The sequence below is a fragment of the Phyllostomus hastatus genome, unplaced genomic scaffold (genome assembly GCF_019186645.2).
Source record: "Phyllostomus hastatus isolate PE091 unplaced genomic scaffold, TTU_PhHast_1.1 phas_contig_1, whole genome shotgun sequence".
Taxonomy (NCBI): Eukaryota; Metazoa; Chordata; class Mammalia; order Chiroptera; family Phyllostomidae; genus Phyllostomus; species Phyllostomus hastatus.
The window spans coordinates 46,717,740-46,740,080 of record NW_025333498.1 but is presented as its reverse complement, the minus strand read 5'-3'; the positions used below and the strand labels follow the sequence as shown (position 1 = coordinate 46,740,080).

The 22,341-nt window shown below is 33.3% G+C and overlaps 1 protein-coding gene across 1 annotated transcript in view; it reads right to left on the bottom strand.

The window, feature by feature from the left end:
* Positions 1–22,341, bottom strand: part of LRP1B (LDL receptor related protein 1B) — a 1,811,620-nt gene that overhangs the window by 157,529 nt on the left and 1,631,750 nt on the right. Inside the window, exons 68-69 of the mRNA XM_045853515.1 lie at positions 8,724–8,840; positions 2,606–2,712 (exon numbers count right to left, since the gene is read on the bottom strand). Of these exons, the coding sequence (XP_045709471.1) occupies positions 2,606–2,712; positions 8,724–8,840 (224 nt within the window). The remainder of the gene's footprint in view (positions 1–2,605; positions 2,713–8,723; positions 8,841–22,341) is intronic.

The window sequence follows — 22,341 nt, the reverse complement described above, 5'->3', positions numbered from 1 at the left end:
AGGTGGGGAGGGCTTGGTGGGTGGGCTGGGACAGGAGTGAAAGGCATAAAACTGTACTTGAACAACAATTAAAATAAAATTTTTAAAAAGTTGAGTGCTAATAATGTTAAAATAATTAAACATTTGAATTATCTTACTCTCAAGGTATGTGAATATCAAATTAGCAAAATCAATATTATTATCCAAAACAAGTCTATATATACAGGTTAGAATTCTTTTGCATTTATTTATCTTCTTACAATATATTATACTGGATGAAGTGGCCAACTATTATATTTTAAAGTTACTTCAATAAATTATTTTCTGTATATGGCACTAATCTGATATACAATTATATTGATTCAAATTTTTAGTTTCTTTGTTATTGTTTTAACTAAATATTAACAAACTACTGTTAGCTCACATTCATACAAAACTTATGCTCACATTTTCTCCTTTGATGCTAATATGAAATATCATATATGTAACTCGGTTTTCTAAACATTTGTTCAGTTTACCTTTTTTTTTATCAATACAACCTGTCATATTAGACTTTAAGATAAAAATCCATTGCCTCAATATTAGCCACCTCTTTACAAATGGACTGGACTAAATGTCTTTAAATGTAAAGAAAGGCCACCTTGAAGAGAATTAATTTGATTCCCTTGAGGCATTATCATGAAAATATGTTGGTAATGGAGATATTTCAGCCATCAAAGAACAATGTCCAGGAACTTAGGGCATGAGAGAAATGCTGTTAATAAGAATGCTACTTTAAAATGAATGAGATTTTGGAAAATGAAGATCCTTTATATGTATCTTGGATATCTAATGAATAATATGCAAGATAAAATCATAAACCTTAAGCAATCTATTTTCCCCTCTTGATGTTTCACAGATTAAATAGGCTTGTGGAAAATACTTTTTTAAGAAAAAAAAACATTTTCATGGTATGAATTAGTTTATGTGAAATGTGTTGTCCTGACAATTTAATATAATTTTTGAATAAATAAATCCTAAGTAAACATGTAGCTGAGAAATGTAAGATTTTAACTCCCATGTAGATTTTTAAAATTTTACTTCTATTGCTGACACTATTGTAGATGTCCCCATTCTCCAATCCTGTTTGCCCACCTCCACCCAGTCCCCTTCCCTCTGACCATCACCACACTGTTGTCTGTGTCCTCTAATCCTTTTACTTTCCTTTGCTTTGACTTGTTTTGTTGAATAGTCTATGAATATATATAGTATTTTTCAACTTCTCCTGAGAAACCTTTGTAAAATGGAAGTTTAGGTTTTCTGCCTGTAAAGTCAGAAATTACAGCCATTTGTTTCTAAATCCAGGGACCTAAATGTGATTAGGGGGCTTATTAAAGCAAGTGAGATAATACAGATTTGTGTGGTCCTGATGAGAATGGCTGAAGGTTGGGAAAAACAATTTGAGTGGGTTGTGTGAATAGTAAAGACCTTCAGTATTGCTCTGCCAAGGAACTTAGTGGATACCTCAGGAAGTTGGACCTGAAATGCAGAAAACTCCAGAGCACAGGGAAGATTGTCTCTGGCCAAGCCACATCCAGTGCAAGGCCCTTCATGAAGAGTAAGTACATCCACAGGTCACCCAAAGCAGCAGAGCTCTAGGGAGTCACTGTTCCCCATAAGGAGTTATGATGGCCACCGAGGTCTGAAGACCAACTTTTTCCTTCATCTGTGACTGTATTTGATCGCACAAGTGCTGTGCTCCTGATACTAACATGGAATATAACATTAAAAGAAAAAGTCATGAGAAGTGACCATTAACTACTGGTATATTTCTTTTTTTTTCTTTTTTTTAAGTTTTATTTTAATCATTGTCCAAGTACAGTTTTCTCCCTTTTGCTCCCATTCCAGCAACTACTGGTATATTTCTCCCTGATATTTAAAAATGAGGCTTTAGGTCATTTTAGATTTGATTGAGAAGATGTATCACCACACAACATGTATTAGTTTTAAAGAATCACAGAGTAATTAATAACTAAAATATAAATACATAGATTCATAAAGAATGAATTGTGTGAAGTATTATAAATGGTAACAGTCTAAGTTTGCAGAATTATCTGGAGACATTCTAAACTTTTTCACTTAGGTTGTGTGTATGCAGGCCTTATTATAAATGGATCGTGATTCATCATCTAAGCAAGCTGAACCTGTGGTTTCATTAAAATTGATGACCCGCATCGACGTCTTTGATACTTTATCAATTGAAGAAAGAGACTGGGGAGAAGAAACTTTTTAAAGTGCATAAAATATTAGTCTTGCCTATAAATACTGCAGCAAATTTATGAACATATTCACAGATGGCAAGGACATCAGCTTTAGGGAATAGGGTTCCCAAACATCCTATTCCCCACCCAGCCATTCACCACTTGTAAAACAGACTCTAAAATTAACTGTCAGTGGTAGCACAAGAGATATTCCCTGTGTGGGGCATGGGCAGCACAGACCTTAGACATAATACTCATTTCAGTATGTCAGGAGCAATGCATTTCACAGCTGTCCTTGTCACACTCATTGGATTAAACAATGTTAATTATAAATGTGATTTTAAAGGAATTCTTTATTTTTTGTTTGATGTTTCAAGGTTGCCTACCTCGTCAGAGCCATCTGCACAGTCAAAATCTCCATCACACCAAAACCTGGAAGAAACGCAGTCCCCATTGCCACAAAGAAAATCTTTCAATGTGCACGTCTGTGGCTCTGGGGGCAGAAAAATAGCATAGGTTTATTCTGTTATGTACAACTGCATTTTAAAATTTATATAACATACAATATGAGGTAGCATTAATAAAAAAAGCAGTTAATCCAGCAGAACTAATACATTTTTTATGAAAAATGTTTCATGAAACATCTATGATACATAATATAATGACCTTTCGATTTTATTTTTAAAGTCATGAATATAAAGTGATATTATAGAAACAAATTGAAAAACAGACAAAATATAAACAGCCCATTGTTTAACAAAAATACAACAGTAAAGTAAAATAAAAGGCATAAAAATCTACATATTATAATACAAAATTAATCATTTCCAGTTGTTGGAATTCTAAGTCCTTTTGTGCATTTACTTTAAGTAAGACATTCTGTGACTCCCTGTACCCACAGGGCCATTTGCTAACTGAGGAGTGAGTCTAGCCTTTGGTTCTTACCCTTTTATTATGTGGGTAATTCTAATTCTTCAGTTTTGTCCCCAGAAACTCCAGAATTCATCAAACAAGAAGCATACATGAGGGTATTATTGGATATGACTTGTTCTAATTCTTCAGTTTTGTCCCCAGAAACTCCAGAATTCATCAAACAAGAAGCATACATGAGGGTATTATTGGATATGACTTGTTGGATATAGGTAGAAGGGGCAGAAGGAGGAACTTTTTTTGGAAAACTTTCTGTTCATACAATTGCTTGCTTATTCTCTATGTAACTTACCTCTCATTTTAGATAATTTGCCAGTTGTTGATTAACTATGCTTTGCCACATTCCACATAAAACTTAAGCCAGAGTATGACTTACTACTTGGCGTAACTACCAAGTGGAATACAGCTCATCTGGACAATAAAATAGATTTCAGAAATTTGTTCCTGCAAGTAATCTCTGTGACTGTTGGAAATCATTTCTTGTTAATTTTTGCTTTATAAACCAAATTGGTAACTGGCATGATGAAAGACATTTTCTCTATGGATTAACTGTATTTATGCTGTCTTACACACAATAATATTCTTACTTGGGTGAAGAAGGAATAGGTAACAGAAATTACTTTTATGGGACATCTATTTGAAGCCTACATTCCTCCATAAAGACTGTGAGTAACTCAGCCTGTATTTAAATATTGTTCTGCACAAAACTCTGTTTTGAGCTATAGGGTTTGGTATCATGAAGGCTCCTACACTTCTATACAAAAGTCCCTGCAGAAAACACTGGGGGAACTGTGGCAAATGGAATACATTATCAGAGCATTTGTTCTGCTCTGGGACTTTATTTTAAAATGTGAACTTCAGGTTTTATATTAAGACAAGTTGCTACTTCACAGAATGGGAAAAAAGCCACTAAGTGGAGCATTCCCTTCATGACTCAATACTCCTGTGAGTATAAAAATAGGAGTTTCTTTTTTTTTTGTTTTCACTTTATGTTTACATATTTTATCTTTTAATCTTAAGAAGAAATTTTATTAATACTAATATTACTATCTCTAACAACAATAATTACTACCAACTACTGATTGCTTATTTGTTATTAGGTACTAGGTAAAGTTAGTGCAAAGTACTACTTGAATGAACTCATCAATTTTAACTACCTTATCCAAGGTAGTGTTATTATAGGACCCTTTCTTGATGAGTAAATTGAGGCACAGAAAGGATAAGAAAATTACTCCAAACCACCTAGTACTCAGAGAGCTGTTATTGCATTTGAATGCAGAAGACATAATACCAGGGCCTATATTATTTACTAGGCCATATTATTGTCTCCCACACTACTGAGGAAGTAATAAGTGATTACATATTACAGAGATTAACATGAAATCCCTGAGAATTCAAATTACTTGTTTAAGGCACCTGGCTAGCAATATCTATTTCACTTAATAATAATAAAAAGGGACCCTTTTCCTCTTTTAATCTCCCCACATGATGATATTTTATCCTCCCTCGTATGGACTGGGCACTCATTTTGATAATAAGGAATGCAAACACATATAGCCTCAGAATTAAAAAAGAGCTTTGAAAGCCATCTTGCACAAGATTGAAGAAACTAAATTCAGAAGAAAAAGTGACTTTCAAAGCTATATTTGTTAGTGGTAGAGCTGAAAGGTTTATAGACTCCAATTTCTCTACTGAGGATATTTTCATAAATCCATGGAAATAAGTTAAAAAGTTAGAGGAGTGTGGGTGTAAACATCTGAGGAGAATTTTTAGAATACAATTAGTATAACTGACATGCTATACAAATAATCCTGATACAAATTTAGTGTGAAAGTACTAGAAATTCAAATAGGCAGACATCTTCCCTCTATATAAACCTCAATCTAGTTGATAAAATCATTTGGTGTGTTTATATCTATTGATATGTTATTTCCTAATAATAGAAATATATAAAGAAATTTTTTGTACATCAATTTCCTAGAAGGGATTGTACAACAATATATGTTCTGCTGATAAAAATAGTATAGATGTTGAATTTTCTCAAATATTTCCAAACCTTTGATCTAGATAATGAAATATCTTTAATAACAATAAAACATCCTTGTTTCTAAGAGCAGAAATCATTGCTGAAGCAAAGTGCCCCTGCTGTAAACTTAACAAGGGAAATGATCAGCTGATGATGACAAAATAACAATGGAACAATTACCCCATGCAAATATAACACAAAAGAAATTATATTAAATTTAAAACATAGTTGGCAGCTAATAGCTTCACTACTACTTAAGCTCATCTCGCATATGTGCCTGGAGCATTTCCAACAAAATTTTAAAAAGTAAATTCATTAAATCAAATTCAGAAACAAAGAAGTCCAAAAGTGACTTTAAAATACATTACTAATATTGTAAACAGGTGTCAGATGCTGTGCTGGGCTTTGGGATATAGCCCTACTCCTTAGAGCGACTCCAGATACTTAAATAAGAATTTAATATAAATGTCATAAATAAACGAGGCAATAGAATGAAAGTAAGTATTGAGTGATAGAATATGGTTATGTTTAAAAAATTGCTTTCTTTTTTAAACTGTAAGTCTGATTTACTATATCTGTTAACTATGTTTCACTACTTAATAATTAGCTTATGATTACTGTCAAATGTGAAATAAATGGCTAATCTATTGGCTAATCTATTTATAAAAGATAATATATACCACTTCCCTTTTGGGTGTATTGTTGTCATATATATAATAATTATATGCTTAGTTATGTGATATATAGTCATAATTAAAATATATAGTAATTAAAGTATATATTATAGTAACTGTGTATATTTATAGTAGTTTTATTGCAATCATGCATATATAATTATAATAGTTTCAGCAGATTATGCAAAATTGGAATATTTGATAACATTTTAATATAGCAACAGTATTTTTCTCTAAGTCTGATTTCTATGTCACTAGTCTCTTGCTGTGCCCTATAGATATTGTATTCTTTTCTCATTCTTCATACTCTCAGCTTTTGTCTCTGTAGAATTGCTGCCATTTTTGATATGTAAAACTTCTCATTGCTTCTGACCTATTCTAGATGGTATCTTCAAACACCATTTTTTATCTAGATCTCTTTTTGATCCTCCTAGAACACATATTTCACATGTTGCCAACTCTGGTGCTTGTCTTGTGTATGCTTTCTTTCCTTCCATGTCACAACTCTAATATGCCTCATTGTTGTTCATTGTCATCTCTTTTATGGAAATTCATCAATATTACTTATCTGAGGCTACAAGCTCAAAAAGAAAAGGACCTAAAAGAAAATCATACATAATTGGGTATTTTATATTGCAATGCTTGAAAATACAGCCACTTTCCTTGTTTTTCTTGCCATGAAGTTTTCATAGTGACAAGTGAAGGCAGTATTGCTTCTCTTTGTTTTCTTAATCAAAGACTGGCTTTTAAATATTATATTTATTTATTTTAGAAAGAAGTAAAGGGAAGGAGAAAGAGTGAGCAAGAAATATTGATGTGTGAAACAAACATTGATTGGTTGCCTCTTACACGCACTTCAACCGCAGACCAGGAACACAGGCCTGTACCCTGATCTGGAATTAAGCAGATGACAATTCACTTGCGAGAGGAAACTCAGCCAATGGAGCCACACCAGTCAGGGCAAAGGCTGACTTTCAGAGGTCAGCAAAATGATACTTAGCCACCTAAGAAGCCCCAGTTGATTCAGAAGCAGACTATCTTATCTCTTGTTCTTTTTTTCTCATTGTAATAGTATTCTAACATCTCAAACAATTTTAGTTACCACTTGAATAGAGGGTTCTCCAAGATATAAATTTCCTGCCCTGGCTGGCATAGTTCAGTATATTGAGCGTGGGCTTTGAACCAAAGTATCGCAGGTTCGATTCCCAGTCAGGGCACATGCCTGGGTTGCAGGCCATGGCCCCCAGCAACCGCACATTGATGTTTCTCTTTCTCTCTCTTTCTCCCTCCCTTCCCTCTCTAAAAATAAATAAATAAAATCTAATTTCTCTCTCTTGCTTTCAATAGCCTTCAGTCATAGGGTATTTTCTCTCAAGTATCTTATAGATAATTAACACTAAAGGTATCTCAAAAGCTGGGTAGTTATTTGTATATTTAAACTCTGAAATACTAATCAATTAAATAGAAAGTATGTACAGAGTGGGGGCAAAGTAGGTTTACAGTTGTGAGTATGTGAAACTGAGTTTATTGCTCTGTTATTGCTTATTACTTATTGCAATATTTTCCATATGAACAACTTATACCTACTTGTGCCCCACCCTGTACATAATTCTTTCTCTACTCTTTTTTCTCTACCAAGCTCACCCTTTAGATTTTTATATCATGGGACAGAATCTGAGAACTTGCTTTTTAAAGTTTTTTTGTAAGAAATTGCTGATTAAAGGAATCTAGAACACTCTAATGACTGCAGCTTTTATTTTCTAGGTAGTATGATCAGTTGGGAGAGATCTACGTAAAGAAGAAGCAATAAATATTTCTATATTCAGAGCACTCCATAATCATAATGATCCAGAGAGTTCATGTCTAATGTAACCAATACTCAAACTCTAGTCAGATTAAGTGTGAAAGTTATTCAAAAGATTAGTTGATATTTTGCAAACTGAATATCCAACTGGTTTATTATGGCTGTGGCTCTCTACTAATGCTATGCTTTTATATAACAAAACAGTATGCTTTAATAAGAGAATTCGTATTTTGTCTTCTGTGTCTTGGGAAATGAATACTGTTAGTACAATTTATTAAAGTAGATATTATCATTATTATCAAATACTTTTTGAAAGTAGAAGGATGTAAATATTTAATGAATGGAATTTGATTATCTTATTTTAAACATGATTATATAGCTTTCTTGTTTAAACAGCAATGTAAGAAAGTAGTAGTAAGAAATATATTCAGAAATTAATGCCAGAATATAGAAATGCTGTTACCATTTTACATACTCCCATACTTCCTGGAAAATAAATGTGCTTGATAATTATTATTTTTTGAATTTATTATATAAAAATGCAGGAGATAGATAATGCTAACAGTGTTGTTCTATTTTCAGAGAAAAGCATCTTGAATAAATATAGTGTTCACCATTCTGGAGAAAAGAAATGATATTTTACTGAAAGAAGCTCATGAGTGAATTTTTAGTGTAGAAGAATTTGAGACTCAAATGAAATGAAATGAATACCACCTGTTAAAGAACGATATGCTTTGTACTGTCTCCACATCATTCAGCTCATTGTATGAGCTCACATCAAGGGCTCCCTTCATTGCATACTAATGGGTTGCATTAAACCTCATGATACTTTCATACCAATTCTGATAACTATTAGAAAATAACTCCCAGGATAAGCATTTCAATAATTCTACCATTTGAAATTCAGGTCAATTTAGTCTGAATATTCTTTTTCAAATATGAATATATGTATAAAATGTGAGCAGCAGCACAGATACATTAATATTTACACCTTAACTGAACTAAAAATGGCTATCTTGTGTTTTGAATAGGTTGTCAGATCTCAACATTCCCAAGAAAGTGTTACTTACTACAGTTTTCTTCATCTGAATTATCACTGCAGTCATTTTGGCTATCACATCGCCAATGGTCTGGAATACAGTTGTTGTTTTTACACTGGAATTCATGAGGTCCACAAGTTTTTTTATCTGTAATAGAACCACAGTTTCATTGTTGACTTCCATGAAAACATCCCTCACAATATCACAGCCATGTCAAATCCAGTGATATGATATTTCCTCAGATCTTAATTAAAATGCTAACTGATAAGCATTCCCAGGGAAAACTGAAGGCAAATGCTGAATAAAATTCATCTTTCTGTCTTGTTTTATGTTATTATTGGTCATGTTTTCATCACATGCTAATTACAAAGTAATTGATTGGACCGCCCATTCAAAGTCAACACAAATCAATTAATTACAAAAAAAATGAAAATGATCCCAAACTACCCTTATCTTTAGAACATCGCTCCCCCAAGCCACCTCTATTTATGCTAAAAAGTAGCAAAAAGAAAGGGTTATCAATCAAGCTCTGAGGTTGTTGTCTTGTCTTTCTACCTAAGGAGCTCTTATTCATAATTTACCTATAGTTAGCTGCTCTAAATTTAAAAATTGTAATAGTGCATTACATGTACAGACCTTGACTATTAATAAAGTGACATCTTACTCAAACCTCTAAACAATCTCACTAGTACCAGAAGAAGTATTAACTAACTCTTCACTTTAAAAATGATAAAACAGGCCCTGGCTGGTGTAACTCAGTGGATTGAGCGTGGGCTGAGAACCAAAGTGTCACAGGTTCGATTCCCAGTCAGGGTACATGCCTTCCCGGTTGTAGGCCATGACCCCCAGTAACTGCACATTGATGTTTCTCTCTCTCTCTCTCTTTCTCCCTCCCTTCCCTCTCTAAAAAATAAATAAATAAAATCTTTAAAAAATGATAAAACAGAAACTTGTAGAAGTTTATTAACTTGATGAATTTTTTTCTATCATTAAAAGACACAGCCAATTATTAAAAAGTGTGCTTTAATTCCTGATTTAGTGCTCTTTACAACAAATCTACACTCATATGAGCCAGAATCAGAATTCAGGTAACAAGAGTTTATTTGATGTTTAGGTCATATATTTCTAAAATTTCTTTGAGTAATACCTAATTGTATACCTAATTGTATAGAAGAAATTGTACATTGCTTCTTAAACTTTAATGTGCATACTTAAAAATCACTTGGAAATTTTGCTAAATGTAGAGATTGTGATTGAGTAGATCTGGATTTCTAACAAGCTCTCTAGTGATAATATTGTTCTTGGTCTATGATATACACTGAGTAGCAAGGGTCTAAGTATCAAAATGATATAAATTCAACAACATAAAAATAACAAAATTATACATTTACATATATAATTTAGGACACATTTATATCCCTTTCATATACTTAGATCAACTCTTTATTCTCAACTGTATTAGAGATGAACAGTGAAGTGTTTAATAATTCAATCTAGTAAAATAAAGTAGCTGAAGGAGAAGATAAGCTCTTTAATGATGTTTGGTATATTATACTTCAGTGCATCTTATAAAATTCAGATCCAAATAGGATTATAAAAACAAAAGTAATTTAGGTGTAATTATGAAAATTGAAAATTTAGCATCTATTGAGAACTTAGCTCAGCATTTCCAAAAGTATGACCACACTCAATCTTCATAAAATCCCTGAGAATTATTATTACATGCATTTAAACCACAAGAAACAGGTCTCAATTTAAGTTGCTTCTCCAATCTTACAAAAGTATTAAATGGCAACAGAGAAATTTACACCCAGGTCCAACTTTGAAACATTTTACATTTCTGTAGAAATTCCTATGATAAACTTCAAATGCATTTTTCTACTAAATAGGTGATACAGAGATAGATAGATATCCACCATATTTCCCTTCACTTCCTTCCCTTCCAGCCTTCTTGCCTTCCTGCCTTGCTGCCTTGCTGCCTTCTAATAATCACTCAGAATTTAATGTGTCACTATCTTGAGTGCTGTGTTTTGTAATATATGCATTTTGCTGTGTCATATTTAATTTTAGATTTTAAAATTGGCTTAATATCTGCAGAAGTTCTAATATAGCATTCTACACATCTCAATCAAGAAATATGTAAGGATGGTTAAAACTTAAATAATGACCATTATTAAATGGTTATTTCATTTTAGTAATTAAACTCCTCTGAAACTACTACTCTATGTATAACCATTTATTCCTTGCCATGTGTTGTTTGCATTTTTAAATATTGTTTTAAAATGTTGGAAAATATAATGTAAGACAAATCACACCAATGAGACAAACAGATCATGTGACCTAATATTACAACATTGGCCACAAGCAATTCCCCATGACTCCAAAAGTTTACAGTTGGAACTGTACAATCAGCACAATCCATGGTTTTTATTCCATTCCCCCAATTCTATTTGTATTTTTCGGTTTAAACATTTGTATTATATTTTGTGTTTGAAAGAGATCTGCACATATTCTTTAACAACAACAAAAGTAACAGTTAATTTCTAAGATATTTATTTGAGGCACTCAGAAACAGTAGCATAGAAAGGTCAATCACCGTCTGTAAGGTTATTCAGCTTTTATGTTCCCAAGGTACTTACTTTAATTTTTAGATTCATAACATTACTTATTAAAATTATAAATACAAACTATTTAGGCATTCTATATTTAAAAGTTACATATATATATCACTTCACAAAGTGATTATATTATAATCACTTTTAATATATGTATATATTACTTTAATAGAAAAATGTATGAGCAGGGGCTAATATAGTAGTTCTCATATTGGCTACATGTTAAATTCACCTGGGGAGCTTTAAAAAAATCCCTTGCTAATTCATATCTGACATCAATAAAATAAGACTCTGGGGTGGGGCACAGATTTCAGTATTTTTAGTAAAGCTAGACTGGTAATTCTAATGAACAGTGAAGATTGAAAATCAGTGGCCCATAAAAGTAATTGCAGAACAGAACATATGTAATCCTACATTATAATACTCTACAGTAATCAATATAAAATGTTCATAATATACAAAATTTTCTATTAACCTATGTTGTTAAGTAGCATTGGAAAAGCATTATTTCACTTGTGGTATTATAAATGTAGAGAAAGTAAATAAAGCACAGTCACACACTATTTAATGGTGGGGTTACATTCTGAGAATTGTTATTAGTTGATTTTGTCATTGTACAATCATAGAGTGTGCTTACACAAACCTTGATGGTATAGCCTACTACACACCTAGGCTGTATGGTATAGCCTGTAGCTCCTACATGACAAACTGTAGCAGATTACTGTAAACAACTACTCAAGGTAGGATCAAGCATAAGAGAAAGTGATGTACTTGAGATGTGGTAAACAAGAGATGTGTAAGGCCGCAGCTGGTATAACACAGCACATTGTTTTGCAATAAGGTTTTTGGTAAGTAGAATGAATACACTCTAAAATAATGATAAAACATATAATATAATAAATATGTAAAACTGTAATGTAGTTGTTTATTATCATTATTAAGTACTATATGCTATATATTATTGTATGTGCTATACTTCCATACAACAGGCAGAGCAGTATATTTGTTTATACCAGCAGTACTGCAAACATGTGATGTGTTGTACTACAACACCATGAGGGCCATGATGTCACTAGGTGATAGGAATTTTCTAGCTGCATTATGATATTATGGAACTAACCATTGTATATACAGTCTAGTTTTGATTGATACACCATTATGTGGTATATGACTGTACTTGAAAACTACTTTGTTTATTTTGCTTTCTCATTAATTGTAGATACTAGTACAAATATGATCCTCCTAGAAAGGTGGGGTATGAGATATAAATATAAATATATATATATACATATATATATACACAATATTTTAATGGGAAACTGTATGATCAGTTTCTCATACAGTATAAAACTTTATGTAGGGTATGCTGCAGTATTTTTGGTGCATGTATATGTGTAAATGGAATGTTTCTGAAAAGCAATAAAAGAATCTGGTGACAGTGATGCATTTTAGAGCAAGAACTTGGGAAGTGCACTGACAAATGGGATATAAGAGATTTTAATTTCTCTTTATAACAAAAGGAATTTAAAAAAAAATAGAAACTCCTAGAAGTAAAAGTGAATTTGTAAAGGCTCTAGAATTCAAGGTCAGTATATATGTTTAATTATTTCTATATATTAGCAATAACAAAAATAAACTTAAAAAAAACTTTTTACAATTGCATCAGTGAAATGAGAAATACCTGTGAATTAAACTAGTGAAATGTGCATAAAATCTCATACTGAAAATGATAAACTATTGCTGAGAAAAATTGATAATGCCTTAGAAAATGCAGTGGTATATCACGCATATAGATTAGAAAGCTCAGAATTTTAAAAAATTTCCTCTAAATTGAAATACAGAATTAATGCAAACTCCAGCAAGTTATTTTTGAAGAAACAAATTTTTCTAAAATTATGTTTAAATGAAAAGTATCTAGAATAATCAATCAATCCTGAAAAATAACAAAATTGGAGAAAGTGCAGTACGTGGTTTCAAGAGTTACTGTAAAACTACAGCAATCGCAAGAATGTAGTGTTGAACAAAATGAAATCAGATATAGGAATACATGTATGGTTAAATGATTTTCAAAAGGGTCCCAAGTCAAATTAATGTGGAAAGCAATGTCCTTTTTAGCAAATTTTGCTGAAATAATTGGCTATCCATATGAAAAATATAACTTATACTCTACAAACAAAAATTAATCTGAGATGATAATAGATGAATATAAAGCTTTCAAATTACAAAAATATAATATTAGAGTAAGAAAACACAAAACCATTAAAAATAAAGAAATATTGGTAAATTGGACTTAGACAAAATTCAAATGTTTTTTTCTTTAAAAATATATTTAAAAGTGAATAAGCAAGCAGTATCCTTTAAAATAAATATTTGTAGCACACATATCTGAGGAGATATTAAGATCCCAAAAAGATAAAAATTTCCTACCTATCTTGCACATTAGGAAGAAAAGGACTGGAAGAGATGCAAAATGAAGATGGGATAAATGAAAATTTATCATTCATATTTGAATGATAAATAAAGATTTTTAAAATTATTAATTATCAAGGTAATGCAAATTCAAACTACAATGAGATACCAGTACATACTCACTAGAATTGATGTAATCAAAAAGGCTACATTAAATTTTCAAGATAATACAGAGGACCTGGAACTCCCTACTCAAGTTCTTATAAAGGTAAGCGTATTTACCCTATGAGTCAACAGTTTTACACATAAGTTTTCACCCAAGAAAAATTAAAACAAACATTCATGAAATAAATTTACACAAGAATGGTTATAGAAGGTTTATTCATAATAGCAAACTCTTAAATAATCCAAATTAGAATATATTCATACAATTAAAAACTACACAGGTATAAAATATAATGAATTTTTAACACACAATGTGGAAATATCTTAAAGTTTTATGCAGATAAAAATTTACAAGCAAAAGAGAAAATGCTATCCTAATCTATGTATATGACCTCAGAATACAAGCAAAAGTAATATATGGTGATAGAGAAGAGTTGATGTTTGTGAAACGAAGTGTTAAGGGAATTGACTAAAATGGAGGTAAAGTTTTCTGGTGAATGAAAATGTTCTGGATCATGTTTAGGGTGTTTGTTACATAGTGAATAAAATTGTCAAAACTCATCAAAGTGAACATTTATGATCTGGACATTTTAGATTTAATTAAAAATGATTTTGCAATTAGAATTGCAGGAAGCAATAATTTCAACAATCATACCATGATACAGTAATATTCACTTAGTCCATGAACGCTCAGGTATTTTCAGAACAGAAGGGTAGTCTGAAAGAGAATTTTCTGTTTAAAAAAGTACATTGGTTTGCCCTCAAAATTTTAATGCACCAAACTATAAGCAATAGCACAGATACATAGATGATAGATAGATAGATGGACAGATCCAGAGATTTCTTTGGCACATGAAGCTACCATGCATTCATTTATTCACAAACATTTATAGCCTGTTTGTTTACATGTAATTATCTGTGTTCTGTTTCAGAGGTGATGATTTAAATAGAAATGAGTATTGGCTTTCCTAAGACATAAAATGCATTTTGTTGCCTCTCCTGTTGTCTGATGGCTGTTTAACACAAAGGTACATTAGGCCTTGTACCCCCTAAAATGTATACATTTGAAAGTTGAAGGTGGCACTCTAAAAAATAAATAAACAAGTATTTCCTTACAGACCCTGGCTACGATGTATGCAATCCAAGTTAATAAATATAAATGATGTTTACATTCTTTATTGCCTAAAACTACATTTTCTTTGGAGATGCCAAAGGTTTTATTTTAATATATGAATTAAATTATACTTTTAGGCTTTTTATATCATTTTTTCCTCTGAGAATATCCTAAGTCAATGTATGCCACTAACATGTTTCCAGTAATGATTAATAGGCACATATGTTATATGTAGACCTTTTATATATAACACATTTCCAATATTTTTGGTTAAGCCTTGTTGCACAAGTCAAAAAAACACATTATATTATTAAGCAAAATGTTAACTTCTTCAATTAACATAAAAGATGATGCTTATTGTTTGTACATATAAAAAGAAAAGTTTTTATTATAAAAATACTCTTTAAAATTAATATTTTAATGAATCAATAGATATGTCACCAAACTGAAATTATGTACTGTTGGGAACTTCCCTGCCTGGTATTGGAGGCTGTAACCCCGGCCTAGGCTAAGGCTGAGAAAGTGGCCTTGGACCATAAGCCAGCAAGGAGGTAAAAGCTTATCTCTCTGGCAGGAGCACTACTTCTGCTGGTTCATTCATAACTGAACCCCAAAGCTTGGTCGGTTAGCCAATGATGGGTAAGATTCCCCAAGGGGGGAATGATCTAAGACAGGCACAATCACCTGGGAGGCCCCTAAGAAAGGACTTTGGGGCTACAGCAAAAGGGGGTGATTGACCCTTGCTCCTTGGCTGTGATATAGCCTGAGTCCTCATCATCTGGGAGAAAATCTTATCTCTTGGCTGCCTTACTTCCCTTGCTCCACCTAAGCCTGAAACAATGACAGGGTGATGCCACTGTGTGCTGAAAAGGGCGGGTTCCCCGGGTGATCAGGCCTAAGCAAGAATATGTAAAATTCTGTGAAACCTGCTTTGTTTAGAATGCTCTCAGTTGAATGATAAGAGTCAAAGGAAGAAGTTAAGTTTGTTCTTTAAAGTTTTACAGCTCTTTGATCCTGACTCAAAATAGGCCCTCAGACTTCCTTGCTATCTATTGTTTGATCCTTACTTCCTGGCAATGTTTAATGAGCTTTTACCTGAATTGTTATTTCAAACAAAACCAATAGAAAGCCTCTCTGGAGGGGGAACGAGGCACTCCCCACGTGAGGAATGGCCATGGCACCCCCCACATGAGGGGTGGCCATGGCGCCCTCCAGCAGAGAGTGTGGCCAAGGTGCTCCCCACGTGAGGAGTGGCCCTTATGTTCCTATTCCCCCACAGGACCTGGTAGTCTCTGTGTATGTTTTTTAGCATGTTTCAACAAACATCCATAGCCGAGATGGATACTGCTGGCTGGAATCCATCCACAATGTACTGTTTCAAAATTCATGTTTTGGTTATTACATTTGAAAATGAAATATTACTTGCCAGTATGCCATGTGTTTTAATCCATTACTGATCAGGAAAAAATGGCTTGGAAATTTTACATATTGGAGTCATAGAACTCAGTTGGCTACCAATTTGAAAATGTAATGTATTAAATCATTTTAGATCAAACCTAGGACAACAATTTTAGCTTAGGATTTAATAAATGTTGGAAATAATAAGCAACCTAACCCTACATCAACAAGATCTGGAGGAACAACAACAAACAAAGCACAGAATGAGTAGAAGGAAGGGAATAATCAAGTTCAGAGCAGAAATAGATGACATAGAGACTAAAACAGCAATTCAAAGAATCAATAAATATAGGAGCTGGTTCTTTGAAAAGATAAACAAAATCAACAAGGCTTTAGGCAGGCTCATCAAGAAAAAAGAGGGATGACCCAAGTGGAAATTCAGAAATGAGAGGAGAGATTACAATGATACCACAGAAATACAAAGGATTGTAAGAAATTAATATGAACAACTATATGCCAAGAAATTTAAAAACCTGGGTGAAATGGACAAATTTCTAGAAAAATATAATGTCCCAAAACTGAATGAAGAAGAAGCAGAAAGCCTGAACAGACTGATACCAGGTAGTAATAAAAAAACTCCCGGCAACACAAGCCCTGGACCAGATGGTTTCACAGCAGAATTTTACAAAACATTTAGGGAAGAACTATCTATTGTCCTTCTCAGACTATTCCAAAAACCTAAAGAAGATGGAAGACTCCCAAACTTTTTTTTATGAAGCCAGCATTATCCTAATGCCAAAATCAGATAAAGACACAACAAAGACAGAAAACTACAGGCCAATATTGTGGATGGACATAGACGTAAAATCCTCAACAAAATATTGTCAAACCACATCCAGCAATACATTAAAAAGATCATACACCATGATCAAGAGGGATTCATTCCAGGGATGCAAGGATGGTACAATATTCACAAATCAATTAATGTAATATACCACATAAACAAAAGGAAGGACAAAAATCTCATGATCATATCAATAGATACTGAAAAAAAAATTGATGAGGTACAGCACCCATTTGTGATAAAAACACTCAGCAAAGTGGGAGTAGAGGAAGCATACCTCAACATAACAAAGGCCATATATGAGAAACCTACAGCCAAAATCATACTCAATAGACAAAAACTAAAAGCTTCCCAACCAAGATCAGGAACATGACAAGGATGCCCACTTTCACCTCTTTTATTTAACATAGTATTGCAACTCGTAGCCACAGCAATCAGACAAGAAAAGGAAATAAAAGACATCCAAATTGGAAAGGAAGAAGTAAAACTGTCAGTGTTTGCAGATGTGACGATAGTTCACATAGAAAACCCTATGGACTCCCCCCCAAAACTAGTCAACCTAATAAGTGAATTTGACAAAACAGTGGGACACAGAGTCAATATTCAGAAATTAAAGGTATTTTTTATACAACAACAACTAAATATCAGAATCAGAAATCAGGAAAAATTCCATTTGCCATAGCAACAAGAAAAATGAAGTACCTAGGAATAAACCTTACCAAGGACATCAAAGTCCTGGACTCAGAAAACTACACAATACTGAAGAAACAAATTAAGGAAGACACAAATAAATGGAAGCATATACTGTGTTCATGGATTAGAAGAATTATCATCAAAATGTCCATACTACCCAAAGAAATTTATAGATTCAATGCAATCCTTGTTAAAATACTATATGATCTCACCTATAAGTGGAACCTAATCAACAAAACAAACAAGCAAGCAAAATAGGACCAAAAAGAATGAAATTAAGAACAAACTGACAGTAACCAAAGGGGAGGTTGGAGGGGAGAACGAGGAGGGAAAAGGGGAAGGGTTTTCTGGAACATCTATAACAGACACATGGACAAAAGCAAAGGTGGGTAGGATCAAGGGTGGGAAGTGGGGATGTCTGGGGTGGGGGACAGTGGTGAGAGGAAAATAAAGACAACTGTTCTTGAACAACAATAAAAAAAGTTAAAAAAATAAGAAAAGAAAAAAAGTAAAATAAAATACCAATGACATATTTTACAGATACAGAACAAACATTTCAAAAATTTATATGGAACCATAAACAACCCTGAATAGACACAACCATTTTGAGAAAGAAGTACAAAATAGGATGGATAACAGTACCTGATATCAAATTATAATACAAGACCATACAAGTAATCAAGACAGCCTGATACTGGCATAACAAGAGACACATAGACCAATGGAACAGATTAGAGAGCCCAGGAATAAACCCAAGTCTCTATGATAAGTTGATTGATATTCTACAAAGTGGGCATAAGCATAAAATGAAGTAAAAATAGCCTTGTCAACAAATGATGCTGGGAGAGCTAGACAGCTACATGCAAAATAATGAATATTGACTACTAATTTATACCACAAATAAAAATAAATTCCACATTGATAAAGGACTTAAACATGAGCCACAACACCATGAAAGTCCTAGAGGAGAACATAGGCAGGAAAATCTCAGATTTTCCATGAAGCAATATTTTCATCGATATTTCCCTTTGAGCAAGGGAAATAAAGAAAAGAATAAGTGGGACCTCATCAAAATAAAAAGCTTCTGCACAGCTAAAAGGAAACAGCAGTAAAATGAAAAGGGAACTAACCATATGGGATAACGTATTAGCAAATGATAACTCAGGCAAGGGTTTGATTTTCAAAATATATAAAGAACTTATATGACTCCACTCCAGGAAGAGAAACAACCCAATTAAAAAATGGGAAAAGGACCTGAACAGGCTTTTCTCTAAGGAGGACATACAAAGGGCCCAGACACATATGAAAGGATGTTCAGCATCACTAGCCATCAGAGAAATGCAAATTAAAACCACAATGAGATACCACTTCACACCCAGTGAGAATGGCCATCATAAACAAATCAACAATTAAGTACTGGCTAAGTTGTGGAGAAAAGAGTACCCTAGTGCACTGTTGGTGGAGTGTAGACTGGAGAAGCCACTGTGGAAAAGAGTATGGAATTTTCTAAGGAAACTAAAAATGTAACTGCCTTTTGACCCAGCAATTCCACTGCTAGGATTATATCCTAAGAATCCTGAAACACCAATCCAAAAGAACCTACAGACCCCAATGTTCATAGCAGCACAATTTACAATAGCCGATTGTTGTAATCAACTTAAGTGCCCATCAGTAAATGAGTGGATCAACAAGCTATGGTACATTTACACAATGGAATGCTACAAAGCAGAAAGATAGAAGGAGCCTGTACCCTTTGTAACAGCATAGATGGAACTAGAGAGCATTATGCTAAGTGAAATAAGCCCAGTGGTGAGGGACAAATACTATATGATCTCACTTGTAAGTGGAGCCTAATCAATAAAACAAACAAGTGAGCAAAATATAACCAGAGACAGTGAAATAAAGAACAAAGTGACAGTAACCAGACAGGAGGGGGGAGAGAGATAATGGGGGACAATAGGGGGAGGGCCATCAAGGAACATGTATAAAGGACACATGGACAAAGGCAAAGGGAGTAGGTTCCAGGGTTGGAGGCAGGGAGGGGTGGGTGGGTATGTGGGGCAGGTGTGAAAATGAGACAACTGCACTTGAACAACAATTAAAAAAATTAAAAAAAGAAATGTTGGAAATATGGGGGTTTCGTTGTTCTTGCTACATTCTTTTGTAATCACCACTTTCTATCTTCCAGTTCTTTTGTAATCACCACTTTCTATCTTCCAGTTCAGGTAACATGATGATTACAAATAGTTGGATAACATTCAACAGTTTTTGTTACAAAAGAAGTAATTATAGAAACACTGAGGCAAAAACTATGAGAAAAAAGCAGTTGCAACCCCATGGGGTTGCTCCTTATTTTCTTTCATTCAAGATTATAAAACATCATGAGGTCAGAAGTGAAGTTAAAACTATAGTTAGTACCTTCTTTTGTAAACAAACAAATAAACAAATTTTGTCTTCTTTGGGGTGGCAGTATAATCACCTGTTAATCATCAAAGCATAATCTCTTTATGTAGAAATCATTGTTTTCTTTTTTTCTTCAGTCAATCTCATTTAGTCCTGACGCTTCACTCTTAGTTATCCTCAATGTCTCTGATGTCTCTGTGAGCATTATATAGAAATTAATACCTACATATGCTCCTTGGCAGGTGTCCTAAAGGTCCTTACTGGTTATTAATTTCATGAAGTGATGATACAAGAGAACATATTATCTTCCTTATTTTCTATAGCAGGTAAATTTACAGGCACATACTTTTTGGCTGACATGAACATAGTAAATATATAAGATTATAATTGGCATTTTTTCTTCTGAAACTACTATTTCTATTCCTGGTGAAGCTGTTAGTCGTGGATTACTCTCTCCTCTGCCACAAGGGAGAACCACACAACCCAGGAGGGCTTCTTTTCATACACCACAGTTGGTTCATATTAATTATGTTACTCATGTTAAAAATTTTTACAGCTTAAACCTGATAAACAATTATTCTTATTTAATACTAAAGATATGGAGTAGGGCAATACAGGGATTGTATCATGGCTAGGCAATGTCCTCAAGAACCCAGATTTTTATCATTCTGTTCCATAATCCTAACTAAAGGCTTCCATTGCTCTTTGTTACCTCCAGGTGCAAGATGACAACTAGCACTTGATCCATTACCTTGAAGGTCAAAAGGAGTAAAAGCAGAAAGGTAAAAGAAGCCCTTTACATTGAGAAAAGTTTCTTTAAACCTCCTTTTGAAAGTGTGACATAACATCTCTGCTTCCATTTTATTGGGCAGAACTTAGTCACATGGTGACACCTACCTACAAGGGCAGCTGGGAAAAGTGTCTATACAGCAATCTGTCAACCTAAAGTTTAGGATTCTGATTCTAAGGAGAAAGTAAACATGATTATAAGGATAAGCAACTTTTGAGTCTCTGTCTATAAATTAACATGGCTAATTAATGCCACTGGGATGATATCTGTGACTACTGAAAGAGATGTTTCTTTCTTGTAGAGTTTGAAAGTATTGTGATGTTAAGCTGCCTTGGATAATTTTTAAAAATACATAGAAAGCACCCATTTCAGAAAACACCAATCAAGTAAGGAACAACTTAGAAATGGACAAAAAGGATATGGGCCTCTTATGACTCCATGTAAATACTTGAGTCCAAATTGTATTTGAAGTCAACTCCAACCACTCGGAATTCAGGCAGACAATTTATTTTATTACTAGTTTCTACTGATTTTCTGCCATTTACAAATAAGAGTCCTAGTTAAGGCAAACACGATATTATTTTTACTGCTTAAAAATCTAATGAACATCCAATATTAATGTTCTTATCTGCATGTGCTGATTTACATAATACCTAGGCTATTTCATTGGTTTATAATTGCCTGGGAAATCTAAATCTCTTCACAAGAACACCACAGTCTTTATCTATTTAAAAGTGATTTCTAAACCCAGGCTTCCATGAAGATGGGAGATAGCATAAACACAATGTTTGAGCATATTCTCTCCATGACATACATTATCAAAACTTCTAGTGATATTGATTTTCTGGAAAGCTGCGCACCATCCTGCATTGTGAAAGTGGTTGGCTGATTTGAAAATTAATTTCATGTTACATCTCAACCATCAGGTTAAGATTCCTCAATAAGCACTTACATGTACAGCCTATTGTTCTGGGGGTGTGGGAAAGAGTCTGTGGGTGCACCAGCAGTTGAAAATAACAATGCCAGCTGCAGCTTGCCTCAGTGGAATCTTGCTACTTCTGTTTTGCATTTGAATTTTCATTATTTTTTTAACTTTCACATTAGTCTTCCAGGTAGAGAACAGAAAGGCTTATAAACTAAAATAAATTACTAGTGACATATTTTCTTTATCAAGAGGTGAGTCTATAATAAGCTAGTTCTCTAGACACTCCAATAAT